A 26,203-nucleotide genomic window follows, 5' to 3' on the forward strand; every position below is an offset into this window, starting at 1 on the left:
TCAACGCTCTGTGACTCCAAAAGGTAAAATGGTCATTCTTTGTCAAGAGAGCTGCTGTTTTTACTGCCCGGAGCCCACCCTCAACATACATCTGACGGCAGCAATATTGCTTTAGCATAAAGTTACTATATGCCCAAACGGCGCATTTGGTGCTGTGACTGCTTTTTCAGAGAGGAGTGAGCCCTCTTCCCACTCTGAGCACCACCGCGCTAAAGCCCACCAGCACACCCTGCCACTGTATTATTCACCAAAAACAAACCTGATTTGACTGCTAATCCTATTAAAGTCACCATAACAACAGCCCCGTGGCCTTTTACATAACACGACAAATACGATTATGTTCTGAGTTGCATTCCTCCTCTGCCTTTCAGAAAATCCTGTTCCACACTCAGACCGCTTGACCCAGAAAAGCTACATCCAAGAGCAACAATAACTGACTATTTACGCCAAACTGATTCATGATAACTTTTTCTGCAATTTATCATTAATTACTAGAGGCTGAAAGCAACACATCACGCACGGAGGGTTTAAAGATGACATGATGCACCGTGAGAGACTGACGCCGCTCCGCCGACACTGGTGAAGTAGTGGGAGTAATGACCAGCAGACGTTCTGTTCCTGCTCTGTTTTCTTATCCTCACGTAACTTACCATCATTTCTGACTGCTTACTGCAATGTACTGCACAGCGACCAATAGCTGTGCTAATATTTCACCTTCGCAAATATAATGCCACACGTTTCAACAGCACCACAGAATACAGCCTGAATCAACAACCTCTTCAAAGTCTCAACCAAAACTGAACTTCATGAAGGCAGGATTAAAGGTGCCCTGTGGAGCTTTCTTGTAACCAGACAAAAGTTAATATTTATGTTCCCCAAAACGCATCGAGTTCATTTTACTTCGTCATAAAACGATTTTTCTTAAAAGCTCGACGCCCGCGTTGTTTGCGCCCCATGTTTGCTAGCTTGCAGTCCTCTTCCTTCCTGTCTTTGTTGGCACGCTGCAGCAATGTCTTGGCACATTGCCTCGGCCCGCAGTGGAATAGTGTGAAACCACTGGCAGGAACGTGCATTGGGTCAGGTCAAAAACTCCACAGGGAACCTTTAATTGCAGGGCTGGTGACACTGGATTTACCTAGGTGTACCTATGTGGGTCAGCTAGCCCGGCTCCATCCAAATTAAAAGCTTTGTATGCTTGGGTGTTTAACCCATGCATAAAAAGGACTACTAGGTACTGTAACTGGGCGGAGGCCGTGAAAAATACATTTCTCCTAATTCTAAGTGAGGTGTTTTGAACAAGTGCAGGGTCTGAAAATCCAGACTTGGGTCACTGTCCTACCAAATTCATCCCGGCAGGTTTGGTACCGTTGCGCCTGCACAGAGAGCAAAACCCAAACCTGCGCTCACCGACCGCATCTAGAAACCAGCGCTGTAACCACAAATGCCACACAGAAGCACTACGCGGATGGTTGCCTGTCAAAAAAAAATCGTCTTTGCTGCGAAACTCTGTATAAAATGGTCAGTAAAGAGAGTTTACCCTCGGCGGCATCTCTGCACGTCAAAGTATATTTCAAGTGAACATCCCGAAGCCATTGTGACATGTTTTAAAGACTGGGCATTTGTCAGGGGATGGTGGAAGGGAAACTGACAAGCAGCCAAAGTGTACACAACTGTGATGTTGAATGATGAAACAGACATACAGAGAGGAGGGTGGGGGGGCGACTCACTTGGCCAGCTTCATCTCTATCTGCTGCCGGATTTCCTGCCGCTCCTGGTCGCTGCGGACGGGGAAGATGTTGCGGTCCTCCAGCTCCTGCTTGCTGGGCCGGTTCCGAAGCTTCACGGCCAGCAGCTCCTTCCTCATCCTGCGCGGGAGGGTCCCTGGTTCAGCACAAATTAAGGTCAACAAATGTTTGCTGGGCTGGACCAGCTAAACCCGCTGAACTGATGCTAATCACCCCGGCAGCGTTCTTCTGTGCTTTCTCAGAAGGCCTAATACATGTGCTGCATACCTTTTTCGAGATGTTAAGGAAAGCACTTAGTGTTATATTTGTAGCTTACTTACATAATGCATTTAAAGTTCAGTATGTGGACTTTGATCATGAATTAATTCAAGTTTTTGTTGCTGATGAACACAAAAACAAACTCTACAAATGGATATGGAAAACACAAATATGCTGAAAAAAGCTGAAAACTGAATACACACTACTCCAGTCAGTATTTAGTAGAGTCCCCTTTGTCAGCAGGCACAGCCTTGAGTACTCTCTCTCCAGGGCATCAACACCGTTGTTGACATCCATCCACCGACCTTAAAATTCTGTCACATGAGCTGATTCCACTCCGTAGTGGCAGAGGCTCATGGGTATTGTAGTATTTAGTACATGCGCTTCTATAGCATAGTTATGTACGTATACACATTTACATTCAACGTCTATCTCAAAAGGCACCGTGTGCATTCTTACGGCTTTGACAAACATTTTAAATGCATTTTTTAACCTCATTTCAAATGTAAAACGGCCTCTTCCATTTGATCGACTTGCTCAAACTTTGGCAACTGAAAGCCAGTTTTGTGTACAATACATTTTTGTGTGATAAAGGCCTAGCTAGCAACTGATGAGATGAAGATAGAAGGTCACTAAAAGTAGGAGGAGCTAAATTAGCATTGCTAGCATAGCATAACTGAAAAGTATTTTAAATCTATTCTCTTTTCTTTCTTTTTTTGCATTACTGTCTCTGCAGTCGTCACATATTTGGATCACGTCTATCATAACTCCAAAGTCTACCCTTTTAATACACGCCCCCCTCCCCCAAGAGTCACAGACATGTGCTCCAATAACCCACATGAATGGCCAAGAATTAGGCCACCAGAGCAGATGTTGACGGGCAGCTGGAACTTAACACCAGCAGGTCTGCTCTTCGTCATCGCTGTAAATCTCCCTGTCATGCTCTCACTGTAAACAAACATCTGCAGAGATTATGCTGCTTCATCGTCCACCGACAGCGTGCCCAGAGTTCGCTGGCTTTGTGCATTAAGAGGCAGATGGCAGCAGAGGAAATACTGCAACCGGTGTCGGCGGAAACCTACCAGAGATAACGGACTCGTTCCAGCTGTCCTGGTCGCTCAAGTATTCGTCCAGGCGCCAGTTCTCTTTGTTCTCATCGGACTCCTTCTTGCTCTCCGACTCCCCGGCGGGCTCCCTCTCCGTACTGGACGTGCGGGACAGGCGGCCGTCCAGCCGACGCTTTAGAGATGAGTGCCCCTCCTTCATATGGAAACTGAGATCACACATCACAAGGCAGGCCCGTCCATTACAACGTTATCATACCATGGCCACTGAGAGCTCTCACTCCCGACTGGTCGGAAGGTACGGACTCAGTTTGAGTGACCAGACAGCATACTAAGACGTTCCTGTTTGACAGTGAGGCCTAGCCTAAGCGCTTGGTGCCAGGGTTATTTGTGTCACCACCCAAAACAAGTGAAAAATAAGATGCAAATGTGATTTCGTGCGTTTCATGACTGTAATGTATTTGAGCAAAACCAGCCCGACACACGTCACCCATTGCAATCATGGAACATACAACTTTATTATCCTCTATGTAAAGGCTTTGGACAATGACTGAGATGAAGAGCTGCTGACTTTCAGAGAGTTGGCTAAAGTGGCTAAAATAGCTCACTGTTGAGCCAAAAACAGAGAGTGAATCATTCTAATTAAGGTAATGTTAGCTGACCTCAGAAGAGGTCATTATCCCCCAAAAACAACAGCGATTTAAGACCAAGTCCAGTTAATAGTGGACAGAGTTTCCGCTAGAATTTCTTTATGTTTCAATTACAGCCAATTTCCTATGATTTTCATCTCATTTCTTTATTCTAAAAATATTATTAGATTGTTGTTAAAGATGACCGACTGATTATTGGAAAGCAGCAAAGACCTTAAATAAAGATAGTACAAGATAAATACAACATAAATACAAGCCCTGGTGCGACTCCCTTGACACGAGTCTAGAGGTCCTTCTCTTCAGTCCTCAACAATAAATGCAACTTCTGCATCAACAGTCCTACTGCAGTTGTTGTTTCCTCGTCTTAGCAAACTTGATGCAACCCACACAAAGCACACGCAGACATCAAATCCATATTGCACATGTAAGTGAACGCAATCTACAACACTTGCCTTGAGTTTGGTTTAAACACGTGCACATCCAATGCAAATTACAGGTGGGGTTGAACAAATGGGGAATTACGTGTCTTCTCTTTTGAATTTTTCATGATTGCAAATGGATCTTTCACACTTGCATAATTTGAAAATTCACAAACTAAGAAAGCATTATACACTGAATTGATTAGTCCTATTAAAAATGGTAAATGTGAAGTTTTATAGGCATTTTTGCTGTTTTGGTCTATATTATACATATTTTTGTCAATATTTTGTATGTGTGTGTGTGTGATATGCACAAATGTGGGTCGTGGGATTGGATTATTCAGCGAACGTGGCCTTTTAATAGTCTAATGGGGCTAATTCATTCATCATTTGTTACTGGATTTGTTCTTTATTTTGTAAAAAAAAAATGAATTAGAATGTATGCAAAAGTAACACCTACAAACTAGAAACTATATGAACAAAGTCAACTTAGTATTTCAAGTACATGTATTAGAAACAGTGAACATCTTGCACCAAAATCTGACCTGTCCTGTCTGTGTTTGGTGGCCAGGGCGCGGTGCAGCTCCTCAATGATGCAGCTAGGGGGCAGCTGTGGGTGTAGTGCCCCGAGGTGGGGGGACCCAGTAGGTGTGGAGATCCTGCCTCTCAACAGGGAGCCATGAGTTTCTTTGGGAAGTGTGAAGTTCCTGGGTAAGGTGGCTGGGGATTTCTTAACTGGCACTGGAGGACCACCTGGGGAAGGAAAATCATCACCGTCAGACTCCGCTGCAAAACCAGTGGGGCTTCACATCCTGGGTCTCCGGTTTAAAAACTCACCATCCAGGCTGCCCAGTCTGGTGAGCAGTTTGACCGGCAGGTTGGGCGGGGGAGAGACGCTGGCTCGTCTCCGAGGCTGGGCCGTCGTCACCTCCTGTTTCCCTTCGACGGCCTCCGCCTTCCCCGCCGGCTGCTCGTCGCTGGGGTCGCTCAGCGAGGCGCTCTCATCTCCTCCGTCTTCACTCTGACTGGGATCTCCGACTGTCTTTGAATCTTCGGTCACATCTTGCACTGAAACAAGAACATCAGCAATGTGTGAGGCAAAGGTTCGGTTTGTTTAGGAGGTCTCTGTCTCCACCCAGTGGACAAGCAGAGACGCAAACTGCGAGCTGCCCCCATTATATCTGCACCAGGGAAGATTTTCCAAGTAAAAGTTTAGCCATTTTAAATCAACCAGATTCACCCGTTTTATTGCTAATAATCAATCATTTCATCAGCTTGAATCTCAAACAAGAATTACAATAAAGAAGAGTATACAAAACTATTAAAACTGGTATTTGTCAAAAGGGTTTATTCACGGACTGCCTGAAAAATAAAAGCATGCAGAAGAACAATATGTCCTCTAAAATATAAAGTAACCAGTAACTTTCTAATGTATTTATCTGTTTTGTCTTTGTTTTTGTTTTTATTTAAACACTTCATTGCTTTACTTAGATTTACTTCACATACATTTTTATTTTACTTATTTGTAAATCCTTTAAAAGAAAAAGAAATTGTTCCTTTGACTGAGTTTGGTGTGTGAACATACAATAAATAATGTACATACAAGAAAAACTGAATAGATAAAATGGTAGAAATGCTAGCACTGGAAATGGTCACTGACAGGAAATCTGGACTTAACAACAACGTCTGAACCTCTTCATCACCTCACCTTCGCTAACTTTGGTGCTTTTTCAATCAAAACAGCCCGGCTGTTGCGGCTGGAATACATATGTTGATGAGAGCTGCGAGAGTGAACCAAAACAGTCCAGTCGCGGGCCCCAAAAGCCAAAACAATGAGATGAAATATGCTGAAAATGCGCCGTAGAGCGGAGAGGAGCTGCAGAGTGACAAGGTTAGTCACTCTGAGCGACACCTTTGACATTACACAGTCATTCTGATCCGCCGTTTACATATCAGTGTTGATTAGAGCAGCTTTAAGTTTAAAAGTTACTCTTTTCTACGTCTTGGTGCTGTCTGCATGTGTGACCGCCTGGTGTAGCTTTAACCCTAAACATAAACAGACGTCAAGACGTGCTGTGCTTTGTAAGCCTCTGAATTTTCTGAATACCTGTTGAGGCTTCCAAGTCGCTGCCCAGGTCTTCGCTGGTGCTGGCCAGAGGCGCCACGGGCTCCTCATCTCGGTCCTCGGCATCAGAGTGAGTCGGGGTGTCCGGATCTTCGCCATTACCCCCGCAAGCCAGATCTGACTCTGCATACGGCGGAAGAGGACGGGAGTGAGTCTGCATAGCAGCTGGGCATCATGTGGCTGAACAAGTGATCCAAACACATATGACTCCAGGCTGATCAGTGTGTGTGTGTGTGTGTGTGTGTGTGTGTGTGTGTGTGTGTGTCTGCACCTGTCTCGGCCTCCCTGGGGTTCCTCCTGACGAGGTCGTCTCTCTTCTGTCGCACAGCTGCCTTCTTCTCCACCACTAAACAACACAAACGTTTATGAAGCCGGTCCACTGATTGCACACAAAATGACAACATGTGAAGCATCCTGCTCTGTTTGTGGACACAGCCAGCCCTGTATATATATATATTCCAGGGTCCCCTGAGGGACCCCCAAGGCGGCCAGCTCCAGAGTCTTACGTCACACTCACTTGCTGAGGGCTTCAGCTTCTCGTTTTTCTTTTTCCTCCATTTCCAGGGCTTGAAGATGCGCCCTAGGCTGGCCAGCTTGCTGTTGCGCCGGACGGGAGGCGTGCGAACCCCCGAGACCAAGCAGCCCGAATGCAGCGCCCTCTGCTGGTCCATCACGTCTGCAGCACAAAACAAAACAAGAGCTGCCTCAACGCGGGCTGCAGGCGACAAAATCCAACCCCGGACACAGGCGGCGGCGGCGGCGGCGGGAAGGGATTTCTCAAATCACTCCACTAACACAATTGGCTGATCTACTGACACCCCGGCGTCATGTGAGAGCGGCAAATGTGGGTCACCAGCTGTAGATGACATATTGATTCCGGTCTAATTTGTGAGGAGAAGCGCGCGGTTGGGGAGAAGACAGAGAATTGCATTGTTTGCGTGTGACTCACATGGTTTCAGGGCAGCCGGACCTTCCCGGCCCCCGAACACACACACACACACACACACACACAGACAATAGGAGGCTTTTAAAAAAGGCATCTTGAAAGACACACGGAGAAGGAGTGTAAGGTCAGGGCAGACATCTGCAGCCCCCACTGACTTGACACTGTTTCAGGCACATCTCGGTTCACTTATCCTGGTGACGCACACAGGAAGATCTCACACGCTGCTCCTCACAGACCGGCAGCGTCTCCATGTCCCCATTGTTTGTTTTTGTTGTATTTGTCACTATTTTCGGGCACTGAGAAGAACTGATTGTGTTCTGGGAGGCCTGTTTTTGTGAGGATGGTGTCTTGCAGTTATTTTTTTTTTTTAACGTTTTCACATCATGCTTGATAATATTTGTATAATATAATATATGAGGACAATATTTCAGGCTTCTCTGTACTGGAGCATCTCTCTCCTGGCTGTCTCATGCAGTCTGGATCTTACGTCCCTCCGGGGGGGATTCAGCCTCTCCGCTTCCCTCCCTCCCTCTCTCCCTAGTTTGCATGTTATCATGGCTCTCTCTCTCTCTCTCTCTCTCTCTCTCTCCCTCTCTGTGTCTGTGTGGCCTCTGTGGTGGAGAGGAGGGGGGGTCTCTGGCTCAGATCCTACTTAGCGGGCGACACCTGAAGCTGCTCAGCCGTCCTCCTGGATCCATCCTCCTCTCTTATGTTGATATACTGTGATTTTCTGTTGGGAATCTATTCTGTACAAACAACAACTATTGCATGTCTGTCCATCCTGGGGGAGGGACCCCCCCCCCCCCCCCCGTTGCTCTTCCTGAGGTTTTTGGGGCAGTTTGTTTGGGGACGGCGGGTGCTGTATGCTAAAACAAAGTTTTACTATTATTATCAACTATCTATTATTATCTATTATCTACACTGAATATTTAAATGTGCTGAACCTAAATAAATTCACTTCCTATCACAGGAAATATTCACATTTCAGGAGGTGGGACCAATTCCATTTTCTGGAATTATTTTGTGATCAACTAATTGATCAGTCAGTCTTTGATTAGTGCAACGAAACACGCGGAACAGTCTTGGGTTACATCGGGTTTACTCTCTCTCTTTCATAACATTGCAAATGGAATAATGAGATCGTTAGTCGGACAACGAAAGGGATTTGAAGGTGTCACCATGGACTTTTTAAAGTTGACATGGTGAACCTGTCAGCGAACACTGACTTATGTACACGTCCAGCAGTTACGGAGGAACTCTATCATTCATTACCTGATGAAGGTAAGTCCAATATTCTCTCTCTCTTAGCTCTGAGTTTGGTCAACTCCTGGGGGAAACATCTGACTTTTTAGCTGCTCCACTATGTCCACCAGGTAGTCCCACTAGCTTGTCTTGTCTAAAACTCAAACGTATTCAGTTTGCTATCATACGAGACAAAAGAGGCAAACAAAAACAAAAAATCAGGAACCAGAGAATGTCTGGCACTGTTGCTCTAAAAATGACTCGTCATTTACTCGACTAATCGCGTGCACGCTAATTATCTGAGAATGAGGAGAAAGTCATTCAGAAAAACAAGCACCATGAAAACTTTTCTCATAATTCTGAGATAATGATCTCGTTAATTCAGAGACAAACAGAGCTGTGGACGCATTACGCTCTTCCTTAGCGGAGGCCTTGACCGTCAACCAAGGGCTCGACCTCTTGGCCGGTGACCCGGACTTCTCGAAGCACTCTTAAGTCTGCAGGATGAGCTGCGGAGGAGGGATCACGGTGACAGACAAGACAGGCAGAAGAAGCACAGAGGCCCGGCTGAGCTGACTTCTGCATCCAGTGGCAGAGAGACAGAGAGAGAGAGAGAGAGAGAGAGAGAGAGAGAGAGAACGTTCCCTGGAGAAAGGACAGAAATAGGCACTCCTACACAGTCTGGCTCCGACAACAAGCTGACACCTCGGGAGCCTACAGCTGAGCCGTGGGCTGCGCAGGGAGCGCTCCATCTTCCGACAAGCAGCGTCTAAATTCACAACATCTGCTCATTTCCATTACCAATCAATCTGACATGTATTTTCTCGGTGATTCGATTAAGCCTTTAGTCTCGAAAATGCCCAAAGTGACGTTTTCAGGTGTCCTTTTTTTTTATCCAACACACAGCCTGAAACCCAGAGACAATTCACCGGCACGTAAGACGACGCAAAGCAGCAAGTCCCGCACACTGGAGAAGCTACGACCGGAGCATCTCTGCCATTTCTGCTTGCAAAACACAGAAGCTAGAGACCAGGGACTCTGTTTCATCAGAGGCCGCAGCTTACTCTCACCAATCATTTTCAAATTGCGTTGTGCCGGAGACAGCGGTGCAAACATGCAGATGTCCACCGCCAGCACAAGGCCAATCATAACTGACAACGTATTGATCCGTGGGCGGCAGCGCACCGGTGCCTCGGCTTTCACCGACACCCAAAGCTGCTTGATCGCCAACACGGCAAGCAGGTCAGTTGCCCGAGTGGTGTGTGTGTGTGTGAGTGTGTGTGTGTGTGTGTGTGTGCCTGCCTTAGATGCAGTGAGGAATTCAGGTCAAGCCTGTAGTAACTGAAGCAGCACACCCAGGGTCAGGCAGCCGTTGCCATGGTTACCACGCTGGATGCTGCAGAAAAGGCCCTTGGAGGACGAGAATCACCAGGGCATGAGGAACAGGGAGTTGCTGGGTGGATGGGAGGCTGTTGCCACACAGAGAGGCGGAGAGCTGCAGCCAATCACGGCCCAGCGGGTAACGATGCATAATGTAAGCCGCTGCTGTATCTTTAATTTGCAAGTTATGTTGAAATATTTATTCACGTGGCTGGGCGTTGAGCGAAAATGTCTTTCTTTTTTTTTTTTTTTTTGCAAATGCAGGATAAAGAATCATCTTTTCCAGCAGGAGAAAAAGAAAAAAAAAACAGTCCAAGTCAGATACTGTACAGTGTGCTGTAGCCTGAAGCAAAGGGTCTGCTACTGCAGATGCTGAGCCTGCAGAGGATGCCAAACACGGAGCCACCTGGAAATGTCCCAATGTCCTCCTGCAAGTTCTTGAGTCCATTTTTGGGATAAAATAAAAACAAGTTGGAATCACCAGGAAGAAAAATCATGTTTTAAGGAAATGATAACAGCCGCGATAAAGGTCCCCCGTGGGAATATTCAAGGTTTATCACAGTGATGTCACAGCTGAGAGGAAGTATTACTCTTCATTCAAAACGCTAAAACATTAACGATATCATGGCTGGAAATAGCGCCCCTAAGTACCATATGGTCATAAAGTCAAACACTTACAAGTCCCAGTGGGCACACTGCACGAACAACACGATGTTTAGGGGAAACACACGGGATGCTTCGCCGCAAACTGACTGTAGGTCAGCGTAGCGAACGTTTGAGAGTATCACTCACATGCCACAGGATGCGCAGCTGTCCGGTCCTCCTCCTCCGGCTCTCGGTACTCACATCATTCGCTCCCCGAGACAGGCTGACCGGAGCCTGGCGGCCGCGGTGCGTTCTGCGGAATAAACGGAGGAAAAGGGAACGCTCGGTGCAACCAGTAAACCGGTGTGAACGGGGGGGAGGGGGGGTGGGGGGTGGGGGGGGGGACAAGCAGGCGGAAACAAAGTGCGAGCGGGCGGGTTTACGTCTGCGGCTGGCCGCTACGGTGTTGTTGTGCCATGTGGACCCCGCCCCTCTGGACGGGAGGAGGAGGGCAGATAAACCGGCACACACGCCCCCTCCTCTGCAAAACAAAGTGCCACAGTCGGCTACGGCGGGTTCCTCCCTCTGTTAACGCACACATTGAAGGAAGTGGCGGGATTTCTTGTTGCGTGATTATCAAATCTCATCTTGAAATCTATGAAAACGTTGATTCCAGCTCATGGTCGTCTCTGAGGCGGCAGTTTGTGGCTTGTAAGTGCCTCTGAATTGTTTTGCATGTGCAGGATATAAAATGGGGGTGGACAAAATATTAAAAACACCCCTTCAGGGCCGCACCTTTCCATTATTGCCATATAACCTTCTCGATGTTTGCTTCGCCGTCTGGACTCTAAAATGAAAGCAGTAAAAGAAAATGCAGTAAAGCCCAAGGCGACATCTTTATAAGTAGTCCACGTTTAACCGACCAACAGTGTCAAAGCACGCACACAGGGCGAGGACAGGCAGCACATCCTTCACCTCTGAGAAGCTGATGGAGCCAGACGATGCAAATACTCGCATATCATTGGACAAGCGGCTTTTAGCGGTCCTCCTGCAAGGCACTGATTCACACGATCCCGGATAAACGATCAGCTCACTGCAGATAGATGTCGGAGTCAGCGTGTGTGACGTAGTGTGTCCACCAGAGAGCGCTGACACGTTTATTTTTCAACTCTGGAAAAAAAAAAAAAAAAAGGCCCAAAACACTATTAAATAAAGAATAAGTTCAATAAATTTTTTTTTTAAAAAGTTGAACTCTCAAAGAGCAATATCAGTACCATAACCCGGTATCGGTCCTCAAAGGCAGCATGTGTGAATGAGTTGAATGTCTGTTAATTACTTCATGGCAAGATTTCCAATGATTTAAACACGTGCCACATGGTTGCATTAAAGCTGGGACCCAGGGTGTCATGTAAGGCTGCTCCACAGGCTGTAAGTGGGAGACTCGCTGCGTGCGCACTCATGACGTGTTTGAAATTGCACGTTCATAAAAACCCTGTTGCTGCTGCTGCTGCCGCTGCTGCCGCTGCACTCCAGCACCGCTCCCCTTTTAATCTGCTGAATCATTCATCAGGTACAGCCACAGCCCCTGTAGCCTACGAGCCAATGCAGCATCACAGTGACAGACGGGGGGGGGGCTGGGAGACACACAAGCCTCGCCTGCAGAGCGTGTGAGCTGCAAACCAAACAGTCTCTGGGATTCCTCTGATGGGGATGTTTCAAGGTTGGAAGGAGGCCAGGTTGGACTCGGTGCTGCCTGGGCTTAGCAGGAGCAGACTACGTCCACGTTTTGGATTCAATTTATCTTTTGGTTTATGGAAATGCCAGAAAATTGGGTAAAAAAAAAAAAGAAGCAATTTCCCAGTGTCAAGGTGACAACAGCACGAAACCCAAACAGACTCGGTTTACCATCATATAAAAACAGAGGAAGGAAGTCGATCCTCACTTTATAAACGACTATATAGGTAGTCCACCCCAACACCCTCCCTGCAAGGTTTTGCTACCTCCACCTTTGTCACTGACCACATAGAGTCATAATTCACGTGGCAGCCAGAGGTCCTAGCTATCAGGAACGTAGATCGTAATATTGAACAAACAACAAATGCTGTCACTTTGTCTTACTTTCTGTCAATTGACTAATCTATTTATCGACTAATCGTTTTAGCTCATGAAACAAAGCAGGCCCGTGTCTATGTTTTGGTGTGGTGGGGGCCATACTTTTTAATTGCATGTATTTCTTGGGGTTAGCTCGAGTCACATCGGGGCAGCAGTCCGCTGCTGATTAGTAGCTTCCATTTTTACTTTTTCGGGCTTCAAATCCGGCAAGCAGTTTCAGCAGACAGATTGTTGCAGCTGCTGCCCCCGCCCCTCCTCCTCCTCCTCCTCCTCCTCCTGCTCCTCCTCTTCCTTATTCGACACTGCTGAGAGATTCAAGTCTGTCAGAGTGATTAGTCTCCCCTTTTCGACTCTGGGCTTAAGCATTTGCTTTAATTACATCTGCCACCGAGAGCAAAGTGTCTCTTTTCGTGGCGAAGCTCTCGCTAGGCTGTTTCCACTCTCCGTCTCTGCGGGATGCAGTGTAGATTTTGTGAAAACAAATGACTGTCAATAACTCCGTTGGTCTAGGTCTGGAGCCTCTGCTGCTCTCGCCTTCCCAGGGCGTCCAAGTGGTCATATCACAGCCCCCCCCCCCCCCCCCCTCCTTGTTGTGGGATGAGGACGTCAAAAGGATCAGCTGGACGCTCTGCTGTGTTCTCATGTGCAACATATTGCTTTTACTCGGCTCTGAAAGGAATTAGGTCAGCACATGAAACATTCATAAAAGATACATTACGTGTAAATGGCTGACAGCTTAAGTCAAGTAGCCCCCCCCCCCCCCCCCCCCCCCCCCCCAACATGCCTAGCCCGGGTTGCTGGGTAGATCTCTGCCTCTGATACACACATAGTTAACTAAGTCTTCCTCTCTTAAAATTAAGCATATTATGGCACATGTGCACATCCACCCTCAGGAGCATGCACTGTTACTACCACGCACGTGACCGCAATTACGGCATTTTAAACCCCACCAGGACACGAGACGCAAAAGGGGCGCACATGCGGAGCAACGTCCATTTCAATCCATGAAGGCATGTGTTGATCAAAGTGCAAATCATGGACATAGAAGAGCACAATGGAGCATAAAAGCAAAGCTCTGTCGGGGAGGGAAAACAAATCAGTTGGCTGTGGATAACATGCAGAGACACACGATCCACAAGCCATTCATCTCTTTGGCCGTGGCTTCACCACCGCGCTCTTCTTCATTTTGTCTGTATTGTTGGGAACTTGAACACACCAGGGGAGCGATTTATGAGTCCTACTGTAATGTGTGGCACCCTTGTTGTTTAGACGCCCCAGATTGTTTCGTTGTTGGGGGAGGGGAGTGTGTTTGTTTATGTGTAGCGGGGGGGGGGAGTACAGTTCGCCGTTTCTGTTTGTGCTGCCGTTCAATCAAGTCTGTACATGGAGACAAAGACTATCTATCTGTTCTCTGAAAGGGAAGACCGCCTTGGAACAGAATTAGCACATTACGACACGTTACTCCTTTGATATTTAATAACACCCCATGATATCAGACAATTCACCCTTGTTTCATGCAGACGGCCAAATCCCCCCCCCAAATCACTCCAAAGCCAAAAATGTATGATGGCAACCCATTTTGAGGACGCTTTGGCAGCAGTCTAGCAGCTGGCTGGCTACTTTGAAATGTGAAAAATTCTCTCAGTTTTCTCAAGATTTCAGCTTCAAACTCTAAATAATAATAATAATAAAAAACCATTCCTTTGTTTCTGTTTTTCAATGCGTCTCTCTTTAAAGTACTTCTCTCTGACGTTAACTATTCATGAGTACACCAAGCAACCAAGTTCCAAAAAGTTTATGCTCAAAAAAGAGCTCATTTGCGTCATCAGGACAGCGTGTCATTCAAAACAAGCACACCTCTTCTCGCTTCACCCCAGCAGCAAGAAGGGCGGTCTGGTGAGACATTTCACTCATGCCACTCAGAGAACTGGGGTTACAAAAAGTAGCCTACAGTTCTCTTTCATAGCATTCGTTTCAATGTCTCATGCTTTAGGACTCATTCCTGCAGCACTCTACTGCTAGACAAGCTTATCTCAACAACTGCCCCCCCCCCACACACACACACACACGCAGAAGTGTGTGGATGAAGCAGGTCCACAGAGGAGCCCACGCTCAGGACAGCAAGGCTCGGACATGTGACATCCAACTTGTAAAACCCTCGCAAATGTGAGGGCCGATGACCAGCTAGCTGATATCCTGGATAGAGAGACGCCTCCAAACAGGGCCCAAGAGGTTGCAAGACCCCTGGTAGAATGTGTCCACAACCCAGCTGGGGCCTGAAGACCCGAGCTGGAGTAGGCCAGTGTGGTAGCACCCAGTATCCAGTGAGAAAGGTTTTGTTTTGATGATGGGCAACAACTGGCCCTTGTTCTCTCCACGTAAGTATGCAAAGCATGAACTGGGCACAACATATGATAAACATCACATATGTTGGATTCTTTTTTACATCTGGCAGCTCACTTGGTGGAGTGTGCACCATATAGGCTGGGTCCTTACTCCAGCCCAGGCCCTTTGCTGCTTGTCACCCCCCCCCCCTCCTTTCCCTCTGTCTCTCTCTCTCTCTGCAGCTCTCACTATCCAATAAAGGCATATATGCCTATAAAAATTAAAAAATAAAAGTCCTCCGATTCAGCATTGCGCACCTACATTACTGTTGCACTGTGTTTCATTAGTGGTTCCACTTCCCCTCCTCGCATGGAGGCCACTTGGAGGGCAGAGGTAAAGTGGGGGAGGAGGAAGAGCGGGGGTATTTAAATGGAACGCACCTGCCCGCACTTGTGATCTGTATCATGATTATCATAACTCATTATTGCTACACGATATCTTGCAAAATGGCACTTTTTCATTTTTTTTGATGAACACTTTACGTCTACATTACCCACAATGCAACTCGACAGCTCAGTTGTGTGTGTTATGCTGGCAGCGGCTAATGTCCCTGTGAGCCACTCGCCTCAAGAAGAGATGAGAAGCGGGGGGCTACAGAGGTCTGGTAGTCTCGCTTCTTTCTAGCTCCACACCCCCAGATTTTCTGTCATTTTCAACCCCCGGCCGACGCTGACTCAAGTGACATCACTTGAGGCAATTTAGCAGGCTTTGTGCGGCTCCCTCTGGAGACACAAAAGGCTTTATATCACATATCCAGTGGTGCTTCCCAAGACTTGAAAACAGACTTTGATGAGCAAAACCAGTGCAGTTCCCCTTTAGTAGTTCTTTTTTTTTCAGTCGATGGGGTTCTGTTGGGAGAATTTGGACTCGTGACCTCAGTATTTCTAAAATTCTTGCTACCAGCCCTGTATCTACAGTATGAGAGTGCCCTACACGGGGGCGTTTATGTCCTTTCATTGTATTGGTGGTGATGTCATGTTTTGTCCTGCGTCTGTGCTGCTCCCCGGGGCCCTGTAGTCAGTGGGACCCGGGGACATCTCTGCATAGCGCATAATGGCATTAGAGATGAGTTGGCACAAAAAAAAACAAAAAAAGAAATAGGTGCTTTTGAATTAGCCACTGTACCGCTGTGCCTTGGCCGGCTCATAAAAAAGAATCAATGCTGCATCAAAGACTCAAGGGTAAAACTCCCCGATGGAACAACCTATTACCGTCTCAGCAAAGTCGCGTTTTCATTTCTAGTCCGAGATTAGCGTCACATCACTCCTGCGATGCTCCACATTAACCGTCACCGTGCTGTCCATGCTAAGTCCTTGATCACTGCTTTCAGATGTTCCACTTTTGAAATAGACACGAGATCCAAAAAAAACAGGAGCAGGAGTCGCTCTCCGCTCTAAAAATACCCACAGAGGGGCGTGAAGTTGAGCAAAGTTTGGTTTTCCGCGTGGAGTTTTCCGTCTTAACGTCCTCCGACTGAATTTCAAAAGATTTCAAAGCTTCTCCCGTTGCCGCCTGCACAGCGTTCATCCCTGTCTCTCAGTCTGAGGGGTTGATTTGGCATAAAGTGAACACTCATTTAAAGCACATCTCACTGAAGTCTCATTCACACCCATCTTAAACCTTGCCGTATAGTGCTGAGTAATCCCGAGGAAGTCGTCCGTCCATTCCCACTCTATATGCAGCGCGACCTTGGGACAAACCATTTATCCCTATTCTTCGCGAGAGGTCAGGCGACTGCAGTGCCGGAGTCCTTGTGACAGTGACAGCTTACCTCATTTGTGCAACATCCATATCTATCTGCCAAGCAGAGCCCTCCTGTGGCAGTTTCGCCCACTGATTCACTTTCAACTGCTCTTGGCCCCACTTTGCAGCATTTTTCACACCACGCAGGTGTTTAAGATGCCTTTCAGCGACTCTCCAGTCTCATCTCTAAATATACTTTCTTTTTTAGTGTGTTAGGTGCAAGAGAAATACTATTCTAAATGACCTGAACAAATCCAAGCGCAGGTGATGTTAGTCTGGTGGAGAAGCTGACATTTATGTTAGTCCTGTAAAAGCAGGAAACAGATTCTGATGTGATATTCCTATGCCATGGCTACTGGTACTAAACCAAACGCTTTACAGCTGACATTTCCACAGTGGAAGTGACATTGTTTGCTTGTGTTTCTATTACCAGCCATGCACACTTTTCATCCCATCTCGTCTCTAACTGCAGTTCTTGTGAAATGACTCATGTGGCTGTGAGGAGATTTAGCACACGCTCCATGCTGAGCTTAACATGCATGTAGGAGTGAGCTGCCTTCGCTATTCGCTCTCCTTCAATCACGGCTCAGAATATGGAATGGAGACAAACTGGCTTATGTATAGGCTCCCCCATTAATAAAACATGAGGCACCCTTGATTCAAATATGAGGAGTCCTCCTCATCAGGCCCCATCTGCCTCCTCTGACTGAATGAGTGACTAAACTGAGGCCTACCGGTAGCTGAGAGGTGGGGGCTGAGGCGGAGGAGTCCAGGGAGAGAGGCTTTCATGTTAGAGCAGCATGTCAGATGAGTGCAACAGCACCAGGTGAAATGGGGAGATGAGGGGAGCGAGAGAAGAGACCCCTGCAGGCCAGAGAGGCACCAGGGACTGACAGGGCACCTCCATCATTCCTGTTGATGTGCAACAGAAAAGATAGCCACAGTCTGATGCTGAGGCCTGAACTGAGGCCACAACACTCCAGCGTCACCAGGACGTCAGTCACAACTGTACTATAGAGGCCTATTTCTGTGTGCTATTCATTTAGAATATTTCATTGTATTTAAAGGGAGACGCCAGTTAATTACAACTGATTAGTCTCGTGCTGTATGTCAATTTGCGTTCTTCCGTACTTACACTTGCTATTTTGAGTGCATATTAAGTGCATTCGCGCTGACAACTGTGGCGAGATGCAGTGCACGATGAGTGGACGCTGGACTTCTCACCCTCAGTGGCCGCCATCTTGGCCACGCAGCGGAAGGGGAGTTCGTGGCTGTTCGTCGCTGGGCAGGTGGCGTAGTGGGAGCTTTGTCACTGAAATCAGCTGCTTGCTGTGGTGATACTAATGAGACTGGTGAGACTGGATGAAGCCTGCAAGGCTGTGGGCCACAAAACCAAACAGCGTGAGTTGGTCTGATCATCACCGCGAGCTACCCCTCTCACATTACAGGCAGTGATCGTATTCTTTGCTGTACTGATTACTTGCAGTTTCCAGTTAAACTCAGAGCAGATCCAAGATTACTCTCTGCTGACATATTACATTTTAGATACTGATTATAACTATCAACCCAAAGCCATTAACTGGGTATATTTTGTTAGTTATTGCTTGCTGAAACAACCAATGTGGATATACACACACTTGGCTCTATTTTTCAAAAATCACGCTGCCAAGTTCTGTTTGCAGGCATGTAAAAGTCTGACATTGCCCTCCCCATGAAAGTAATGAATCTTTGGTTTTGCCGGCTACTACATCTGCCAACATTTGAATGCAGCATGAGTTCCACCTTTGGGCTACAGTGTTTTGGCTGCACTTACTGTACTGCATCGCCTCCAACGGAGCTCGTGATGTAACCTGTGTGCGCCAGAACAAGGTGGCTGCTTATCTACTATCTCCCGAGGTCCACAAAGAGATCCGAATCCATCACACTTCTCCGTCTCTAGCTGGTAGAGCGAAGCATTGCCATGGTTCTTGCAGAACAGGTATTCAGGTTAAAACAGAGGCCTCGGTGCTCTGTGTGCTTTACATGGCATCGAAATGAGCAGCGTGAGAATCTGATTTCAAAGCATTAAGCGAGTCCTCACTCTCGGCACACACTGATGTTTGTGTTTCGGTCAAAGCATCACGGTGGAAGAGGAGGCCAGTGCTGTGACATCGCCCAGGCTGGGTGCCATGATGATGCCACCCCCAGAGATCTGTCACTCCCCTCTTTTTCTCCCCTTTAAATGGGACGCATCTTCAAGTGCCAGGATCAAAGCCGCAGTAGGGGTTGCCAGGGGCTCTGCGAAAGAAGGGTTAGCACCAAGCAGAGGGGGGGGGGGGGGGGGGCGGTGGCAGTTGGGTCTGCACTGCTGCATTGCCCAAGCCCTGTCTGCACAGGAGACGTGGGTGAAGTCTGCCCTGGTGTTTTTTTTTTGGGGGGGGGGTGGTCTCAGTAATGAGCGGTATATATCGCGGGGCAGCCCTGCCAGTGCTGTCTCAGAGTTGCTGCACATACACCAACGCTGTTACGTAACCATAACAACCACGACAACGTGACAAGCACTGGGTTTGAAGCGGAGGGCATGAGCACAGCAGTGTCCGAAGATCCTCCCTGCAGCGCTGCCGTGCCCCCCCCGCCCCCATCTAAAGACAGCTGGCCCCCTGACCTTCGGACAGGCCGCAAGAATCACACGCCAGTAAAAAAAAAAACATTTAAAAAAAATACATGCGTTGATGTGAGGCCAGGAATCCTGTCTCATACGTGACACTGCAGCCCCCCCACACACACGCCAGACTGTGATTCAGTAACTGAGCCCCTTGTTTGTGCGGATACGGCGGCTGCACAGTATCAACTTCTCCGCCCGGCCCATCACTTGCTCTGCCGCCGGAGTCCACAGTGCGTGGGCGACCTCACAGCGACGTCCAGGCCCTGCGGAGCTCAAAATGAGCGACTTGTCGTGTTTTCACATCGTTCAATACCTTTTTTGTGTTCTTGGTTTTTTTTTCTTTTACTCGGTCACTGTTGAGCAACAGTGAATGGCTGCCCGGCCGCCCCCTCCCTCCCTCCCTCCCTCCCCATGTGGAAATGTGAACCCCATCCCACAAATAAACAGGATTCACCGTCGAAGTGGCATTTCGCTTTGAATGGCTCGGCCGCTGTACATCACCGAGTGTGCTGGGGGGTTGGGGTGGGGGGGGGGGGGGGGGGGGAAACCGACCCAGTAAGTGGAGCAGACATGCACCACGTCGGCTCACAGTTGGAGAGCTAAGTGCTGCCTTCTGCCATTCGGATCACCATGGAAACAGCCAAATACACAACCAGCGCTCGCTGTCATCAGCGTCAACTCAGCAGCATACTGCAGTCCATCTGTAACGGCAAGTTGTACCTTCTACCTTCCCATGCTGCAGAAAAGACACAACTGTTTCACTGAAGAATAGATCATAACAATAGAAAGAGGACGTCCTGGTTGTTATTGCACTGATGGCATCGTCAAGCAACCTACAACACCCCTGTTTGGGTTGCCAATCACAGCCTGGTGATGGGATGAATGCGCAGCTGAAAAGGAGGCTGAACTGGTATGACACCAGTTGGACAGTGTCCCGTGGCCTGCGTCGCATGGCACACGTCTTCCTGGATCATCGTGTCAGTGGTGTCATTGGATGACATTATAATTACAGCAGTTTCTCATATAAGGCCCACAGCACAGCGAAGCAGCGGGTGCATGGGGGGGAGGAGGGGGGGTGGGGGGTGGGGGGTAAATGACGCACGTTTACAACATGACCTGCGTTTTGTTGCACACATAGATTCACCGCGGATGTGATCGGAGGCTGCGGGGCGAGCCCCGACGTCGTGATGTGCTTCCCATCCACCCACCTGCCAAAAGCACAACCTAATGAGCAAGATGACAGATGTCCAACATAACCCCCCCCCCCCCCACCCCCCCTCCTCCGCCCCCCTTCTCCTCTTACCTGCTCTGTGCGCTTCACCCAAGCGGACCTCGGTGATGCTGCTCGGGTCACTCTGAGATCTCCCCCGCTGCAACACGCAATCCTCGTCCAGCCCGTCCGATGATGCCATGGCGAACAGAAAAGAAAGCACAGCGCGAGTCTGGAAGGCGTGATCACCGTCGGCCAAGGTCACCGGCATCAAGTGGTGGAGCAGATTCAACGTGGCCGGACTGCTGCAGCTGCAGCTCCTGCTCCCCGAGAAGCAGTGCTGGGGGAAATCCATAACGCGCGCAGCATCATGCCTCTTTCAAGTGCTGCTCGTAAACCCCCGATTTAAGCACGCCAATTCGGCTTGACGGTTTCCTTTGAGCTGAAGTTGGCCCGGCAATGCAGAGGAGCTTCGGATTCACAACGTCTGTGTGACGCAAACCTACTTTTGAATCATTTCCCGAAAGTTGTTATTGACACATCCCACCAGTTTATTAGATTTGCAATTACAGAGACGACAAACACGGGCTCATACCGCGACAATCACTCACTGTCAAGGGGAAATATTCATTCAAATTAAAAGTGTTCTGTCCACAGAGAGATGGACCCAGCAATGGCTCACTTCAATATCAACAAAAAAAATGTACTGTGCCACTGTGGGTGTACGCAGCGGGCGCAATTTCGCGCTTTGGCGGCCCATATGCGAGGCCAACTTTTAAATCCCATATGTCCTACAGCCCGTGAAGGCAGCGTCGGATTCACTTGCGCTCCAGATCGGTAGAAAATAGGGACTTTCTTAATTACATTTTCCTGCTGGACAGAATCGACAGTCTACATTACGTTTATGGAATAAAGCATGTAGGCCTACGATCAGAAATGACAGAACTTGTTTACAGCTGCACATTTTTTAAATTACTATAATGGGAAAACAATGCACAAAAGCCACTGTAAAAAACAACCAGCGCTCAGTATTCCGCTCTATATCTAAAAGTATTGCACATAAGAAAACACGCAATAAAGATATAGCAATTTGCCTAATAAAAACAACAAAATAATAATTTGACTGCAGTCAAATATTTACAAATATTGCACACAAAAACTGAAAAATATAAATAGTAAAATAGCAGCATCCGATATAAATATGAGGTCACACGTGAATGCACCTTTTAACCGTTCACTCTGTTACGTCCACGTCCACAGGAGGGGGCAAAGCACGAGTCAGTCGTCTTTAAATGTGACGTCATCACAGGCCTCAGGTAAGTTCTTGTTAACTTAAGCATTGAAACGCTTCAAACAATCCTGAGGGCCAGCCACAGGTTAGTGTGAACCCCCCCCTCAGTTTCTCCATGAGGAAGAGTTGTAAAAGTTACTTCCGTAACTTTTCTGAGTAACTTTTCGGGGAAGTTTAAATGGTCTGAATACTCTTACTTGAGTAGATTTCCAGAGAAAAATCATTACTTTTACTCCATTACGTTTGTATACATTCATCGCGTTGCTGAACCCACATTCCTTCAAGGGGGCAGCTGGTCAGCTGGTCCCAGGCCTGCTGGCACTCTGATATCCTGCCGCGGGCCATGATATAAATGTGATATTAGCATGGCTCTCAAGATTCGTTTGTGGAGGCTGAAAGCAGTTTCTGTAGGTGGCCAGTAGTAGCCGGTGGCTTCTGGGGGGCGTTTTGCTGCATCTGCAGCTGCCAACAGGTTGAAAGAATGAGAGCGCCACATGGCACAAACAAAGCCCTTAGGTTTATTTCAAGCAGCCAGGCTTGGATTCTTCTTTGGGTTCTTCTTGTCCTTTTCATATTAGCACCGCTATCACAGGACTGCCCTCTGCAGTCTTCAAAGGAGAAATCAAGGGCCTGAAGCTTTTTGTAATATCAGCGATGGCTCTCTCCTGTTGACTCCTCTGCCTCAAGGAACCCCGTAAAGTGATCTCTTATCTGTGGTGTGTCGCCCATTGTGACTGTGCGTATCATGACTGGCAATTGTTCGGTGTGGCAAATATCAGGGGTGCAATCCAAAATGATTGAATAATGTGTCATTTTTTTTGAATTTCTGCAACCATGAGCTCCCTTATCTCACCACTTCTTCCCAGCTATGAAGTGTGGTCCGCTCCTCCCTCCACCTCAGCAACACGATCTCTCGCAACCGGGTCAACCATGGCCACGAGCTCCACTTCTTTTAGAAAGTTGCCATTGCCTTGCTTTTGTAGTGTGTCGGTTGTCCCCCTTTTAAAGCAGTATTTCTTTCTGCCAAGGCCTGAATAATAGCCAGCAACCTGGTCAAGACGACACGCCATGTCATCCTCTCAGCCTCTATAAGTGCCATTTCTAATTTGTCAGTTGTTTGATCCTTTTTGAAGCCAAAGCTCCAATTCCTGCCATGGTGGCGTGTGTGTAGCATGTTTTGGACTGTGATCCTGCGTTTTTTTTTCCAGTTGTCAAGTCCTGTGGCGACGCGTTTATCATTTTTCTGGGAGAGGAGCTTGCAGCAAAAGCAGTCAAGGCTAATGTTTTTCTCTGAATACATCAGCCAGCTTCTCTTCACGCCCCCCCCCCCCCTTCATTAGTTTCCTATGAAAGATGTGGTGGTGGCAACTTCTGCCAGGGTTTCTGCTGGTGTATTGCAAGGGCCTAACTTGAGTTACAGTGGGGAGGCTTGGTTAGAAACAGATAAAAAGCCCACCAGCGACATCTGTTGGTTAAAACATGAACGCACTATATGACAACAACAGGTCTGAGATCAGTGTTTTTTACCCTCATACCCTCATGAGGGACAAGGGGAGAGAAAGAGAGAGAGAGATGGAACAATATTTCATAAAATTAATTATTTTTAATATGGACACAAAGGTGATAAAATATTAAAAAATAAAAGCAAGCAAAAGATTGCAAGTTTATTGTTTATTTCTGTTGGCAAACTTCCCGTGAGAGCTATAGTTTTTAAAGCAACTTTATTTGTAACATCAAGAAGGATAGTACAGTGACAAACTCAGTGCTGCACAATTCAAACAAGGTTTCCTGTTCAAAAGAGACTCTCACCTCCTCAGAAGGATGTTTTTAACTTATCCATAGGGCACAATTAAACCTCAGTCACTTATATATGATAATTATATCCTTACATGCATGTAGTATTTTGTCATGATGATATAATTAACTAGAAATAAAAAAAATTTGTTCTTCAAGATAACTTCTAGCTGGATGGTTTTGAAAGAAAATAAATCTGTATTTATGGATTTGGAGCTCAGCCAATCATGCAAGGACACAAGCATAAAACAGGTGCTGAGTTTCTACATTTGTGTGAGAGAGCTGTGGTATCTCGGAGGTGTTTGTAAGAACAAAAAAATGTCCAACGATTTTACTGTGGTGACGATGAGACACCTGGTGATGAGCGCACGAGGTCTGGACCACGTCACAAGGTGTCACAAGGTGTCACAGTTTGCTTCCAAGACCCTTCCTGCAGCCGCACCCTCTCCATCGGTCCCTGTCTTCAGCCCCATGCTCACTTCTCCCAGGCCATGTACTTTGCTCCATCTCCAGACCTGTCATCCTCGAGCCGCTCCTGAGTTGTTGCACTCCCCCAGTTCCTGTGCGGCAACAGTCGGCTGTTTCCGAGCCGCAGCGGTCTCCTGCTTCCCTGGCTCCACCGAGCTAACCGTTTTAAACTTCCTTTTTGGTCCCTTATTTTAATAAATCAATTAAAATTTTGGATTAAAAGAAGAGTGCCTTGTTTTTTATTCATTTATAAGTCTTATACGCCAGTGCCTAAGATCTACCAGATTTTGCCATATGTCATTTTGATGCTGAAAGTGTCATAAGATGTTGGTGTGACAGTATATGCCAACTGACAACTGTCATTTGACATAAAGGGTAATGTCAATGACACACAGGTGGAACAAACATTTACGAATGGCCATGTCTGTTTATGTCAGTTTTCAGCGCTTATGCAGGTGTCATGAATGCCTTACGTATACCCCTTCCAGCGAAGCATCACCAAAACATGTACTAAACACCTAATAGAAAAGCATATATTAAGATATTACAGTAAACTGTATTACAGTTGGCCAACCCTTCATTTACCATGCTGTTGGAAAAGTGAACTGACCCTTCCTTTTATGTTGAGCTTAACTCAATTCGTTTGACCTTTTATATATAGCAATAATTTTGATACTACCCTTTACATCTTAGCCCCCAAAACGTCAGGGGAGAAAATGGTCCATTTCTCAAACAAGGCCATCTCCTCTTTGATGACATGATGTGTCTTACAGTCTAAAGAAAATGCACATTATGAAGTGACAGTGATATTACTGTAAAGTACCAGTCTGTACTGTGTCTTGAGACACAAAATACAGGGGTGTGCCCCAAAACCATTACAGTACAGTACTATACAGTGGAATGGGTATAGGAAATGGCACACGCATTTTGACTTTGCCCACCCTTGTAAGCTGTCCAAAGACTGACCTGAATGATGGCTGCATAAACAATGATTCAGTAGGTCTACAAATAATTGTCAAAAAGTATCATTACAACAGCATCTGCCGAACCACCTGCTGCTGTTTGAACATCAGAGATCCAACATCATCCTAATAATAATGATAATAATATGAAAATGGTATAAAATGGTGCTCAAAGACACTTAACACGTGAATCACACATTAAAAGCAGTTTCGAAGAGGTGAGTTTTGATTAATGATTTGAACACGGGCAGTTCGATGCAGTCATGTGTTTGGGGTGAGAGTTCCACAGGGAGGGGGCAGCTATGGAGAAGGCTCTGTCGCCCCCAGGTCCGGTGCTTGGTCCTGAGAGGCGGAGATAGGAGGTCGGCGTCAGAGGAGCAGAGGCGGCGGGAAGGAGTGTGGTGGTGGAGCGGATCAGAGAGGTAGGAGGGGGCCTGGTTATGGAGGGCTTTATGTGTGAGGAGAAGGACTTTGAATTGGATCCGTTAGTCGGACCGGCAGCCAGTGGAGGTCCTGGAGGACAGGGGTGATGTGGTCACGGGAGCTGGAGCGGGTGAGCAGGCGAGCAGCAGAGTTTTGGATATACTGGCGTTTATTTAGGACTTTGGATGATGTGCCATAAAGAATGCTGTCTGTTCAGTACTGGATGTGATGAATGCACAAAGCTCATCATCATCATCAAAGCTTCAGCAGCAGAGAAAGAGAGTGATGGGCGGAGACGAGCTATGTTTTTTAAATGGAAAAAGGCAGTTCTGGCGTTATGATTGACATGGCGCTCAAAGGAGAGATTGACCTCCAAGGCCTCGTGTGTGTATACTGGTAGTATACTGCTGTGTATACTGAATTATGCACTCCCTCTAATGCACAACCTTTAGCACACCAAACCAACTGGAACCACTGTCTACAGAAGAAATAGTTCCTATGAAAACCCTTGAATTCTCCAGAGTGAAAGGGATACTGTTTCTGGATAGACATGTTGCTGTTATATTTTGTTAATGTCATTTTTTTCACAGCTGTGAGCATCACAAATGAATTTCCATTCACCTCTGATGTATTGGGATGGAGGCAGGCATTTCAGAAACCGATATTTAAAAACCTGGGCCAAGTAAAACAACAATTATGAAGCAATTCAACTACTTGAACTACTTACTGCCATTATCTGTATGTCCCACGGTTTGTT

The 26,203-nt window shown here is 47.1% G+C and overlaps 1 protein-coding gene across 1 annotated transcript in view; it reads right to left on the minus strand.

Moving 5' to 3' along the window:
- Window positions 1-20,710, minus strand: part of phactr3b (phosphatase and actin regulator 3b) — a 39,333-nt gene extending 18,623 nt beyond the window's left edge. Inside the window, exons 1-8 of the mRNA XM_070902848.1 lie at window positions 20,602-20,710; window positions 6,779-6,937; window positions 6,533-6,607; window positions 6,244-6,384; window positions 4,974-5,204; window positions 4,682-4,889; window positions 3,086-3,276; window positions 1,728-1,881 (exon numbers count right to left, since the gene is read on the minus strand). Coding sequence (XP_070758949.1) covers window positions 1,728-1,881; window positions 3,086-3,276; window positions 4,682-4,889; window positions 4,974-5,204; window positions 6,244-6,384; window positions 6,533-6,607; window positions 6,779-6,937; window positions 20,602-20,710 — 1,268 coding nt within the window. The remainder of the gene's footprint in view (window positions 1-1,727; window positions 1,882-3,085; window positions 3,277-4,681; window positions 4,890-4,973; window positions 5,205-6,243; window positions 6,385-6,532; window positions 6,608-6,778; window positions 6,938-20,601) is intronic.
- Window positions 20,711-26,203: the final 5,493 nt, after the last annotated feature.

Source organism: Enoplosus armatus, chromosome 3, assembly GCF_043641665.1.
Source record: "Enoplosus armatus isolate fEnoArm2 chromosome 3, fEnoArm2.hap1, whole genome shotgun sequence".
Lineage (NCBI taxonomy): Eukaryota > Metazoa > Chordata > Actinopteri > Centrarchiformes > Enoplosidae > Enoplosus > Enoplosus armatus.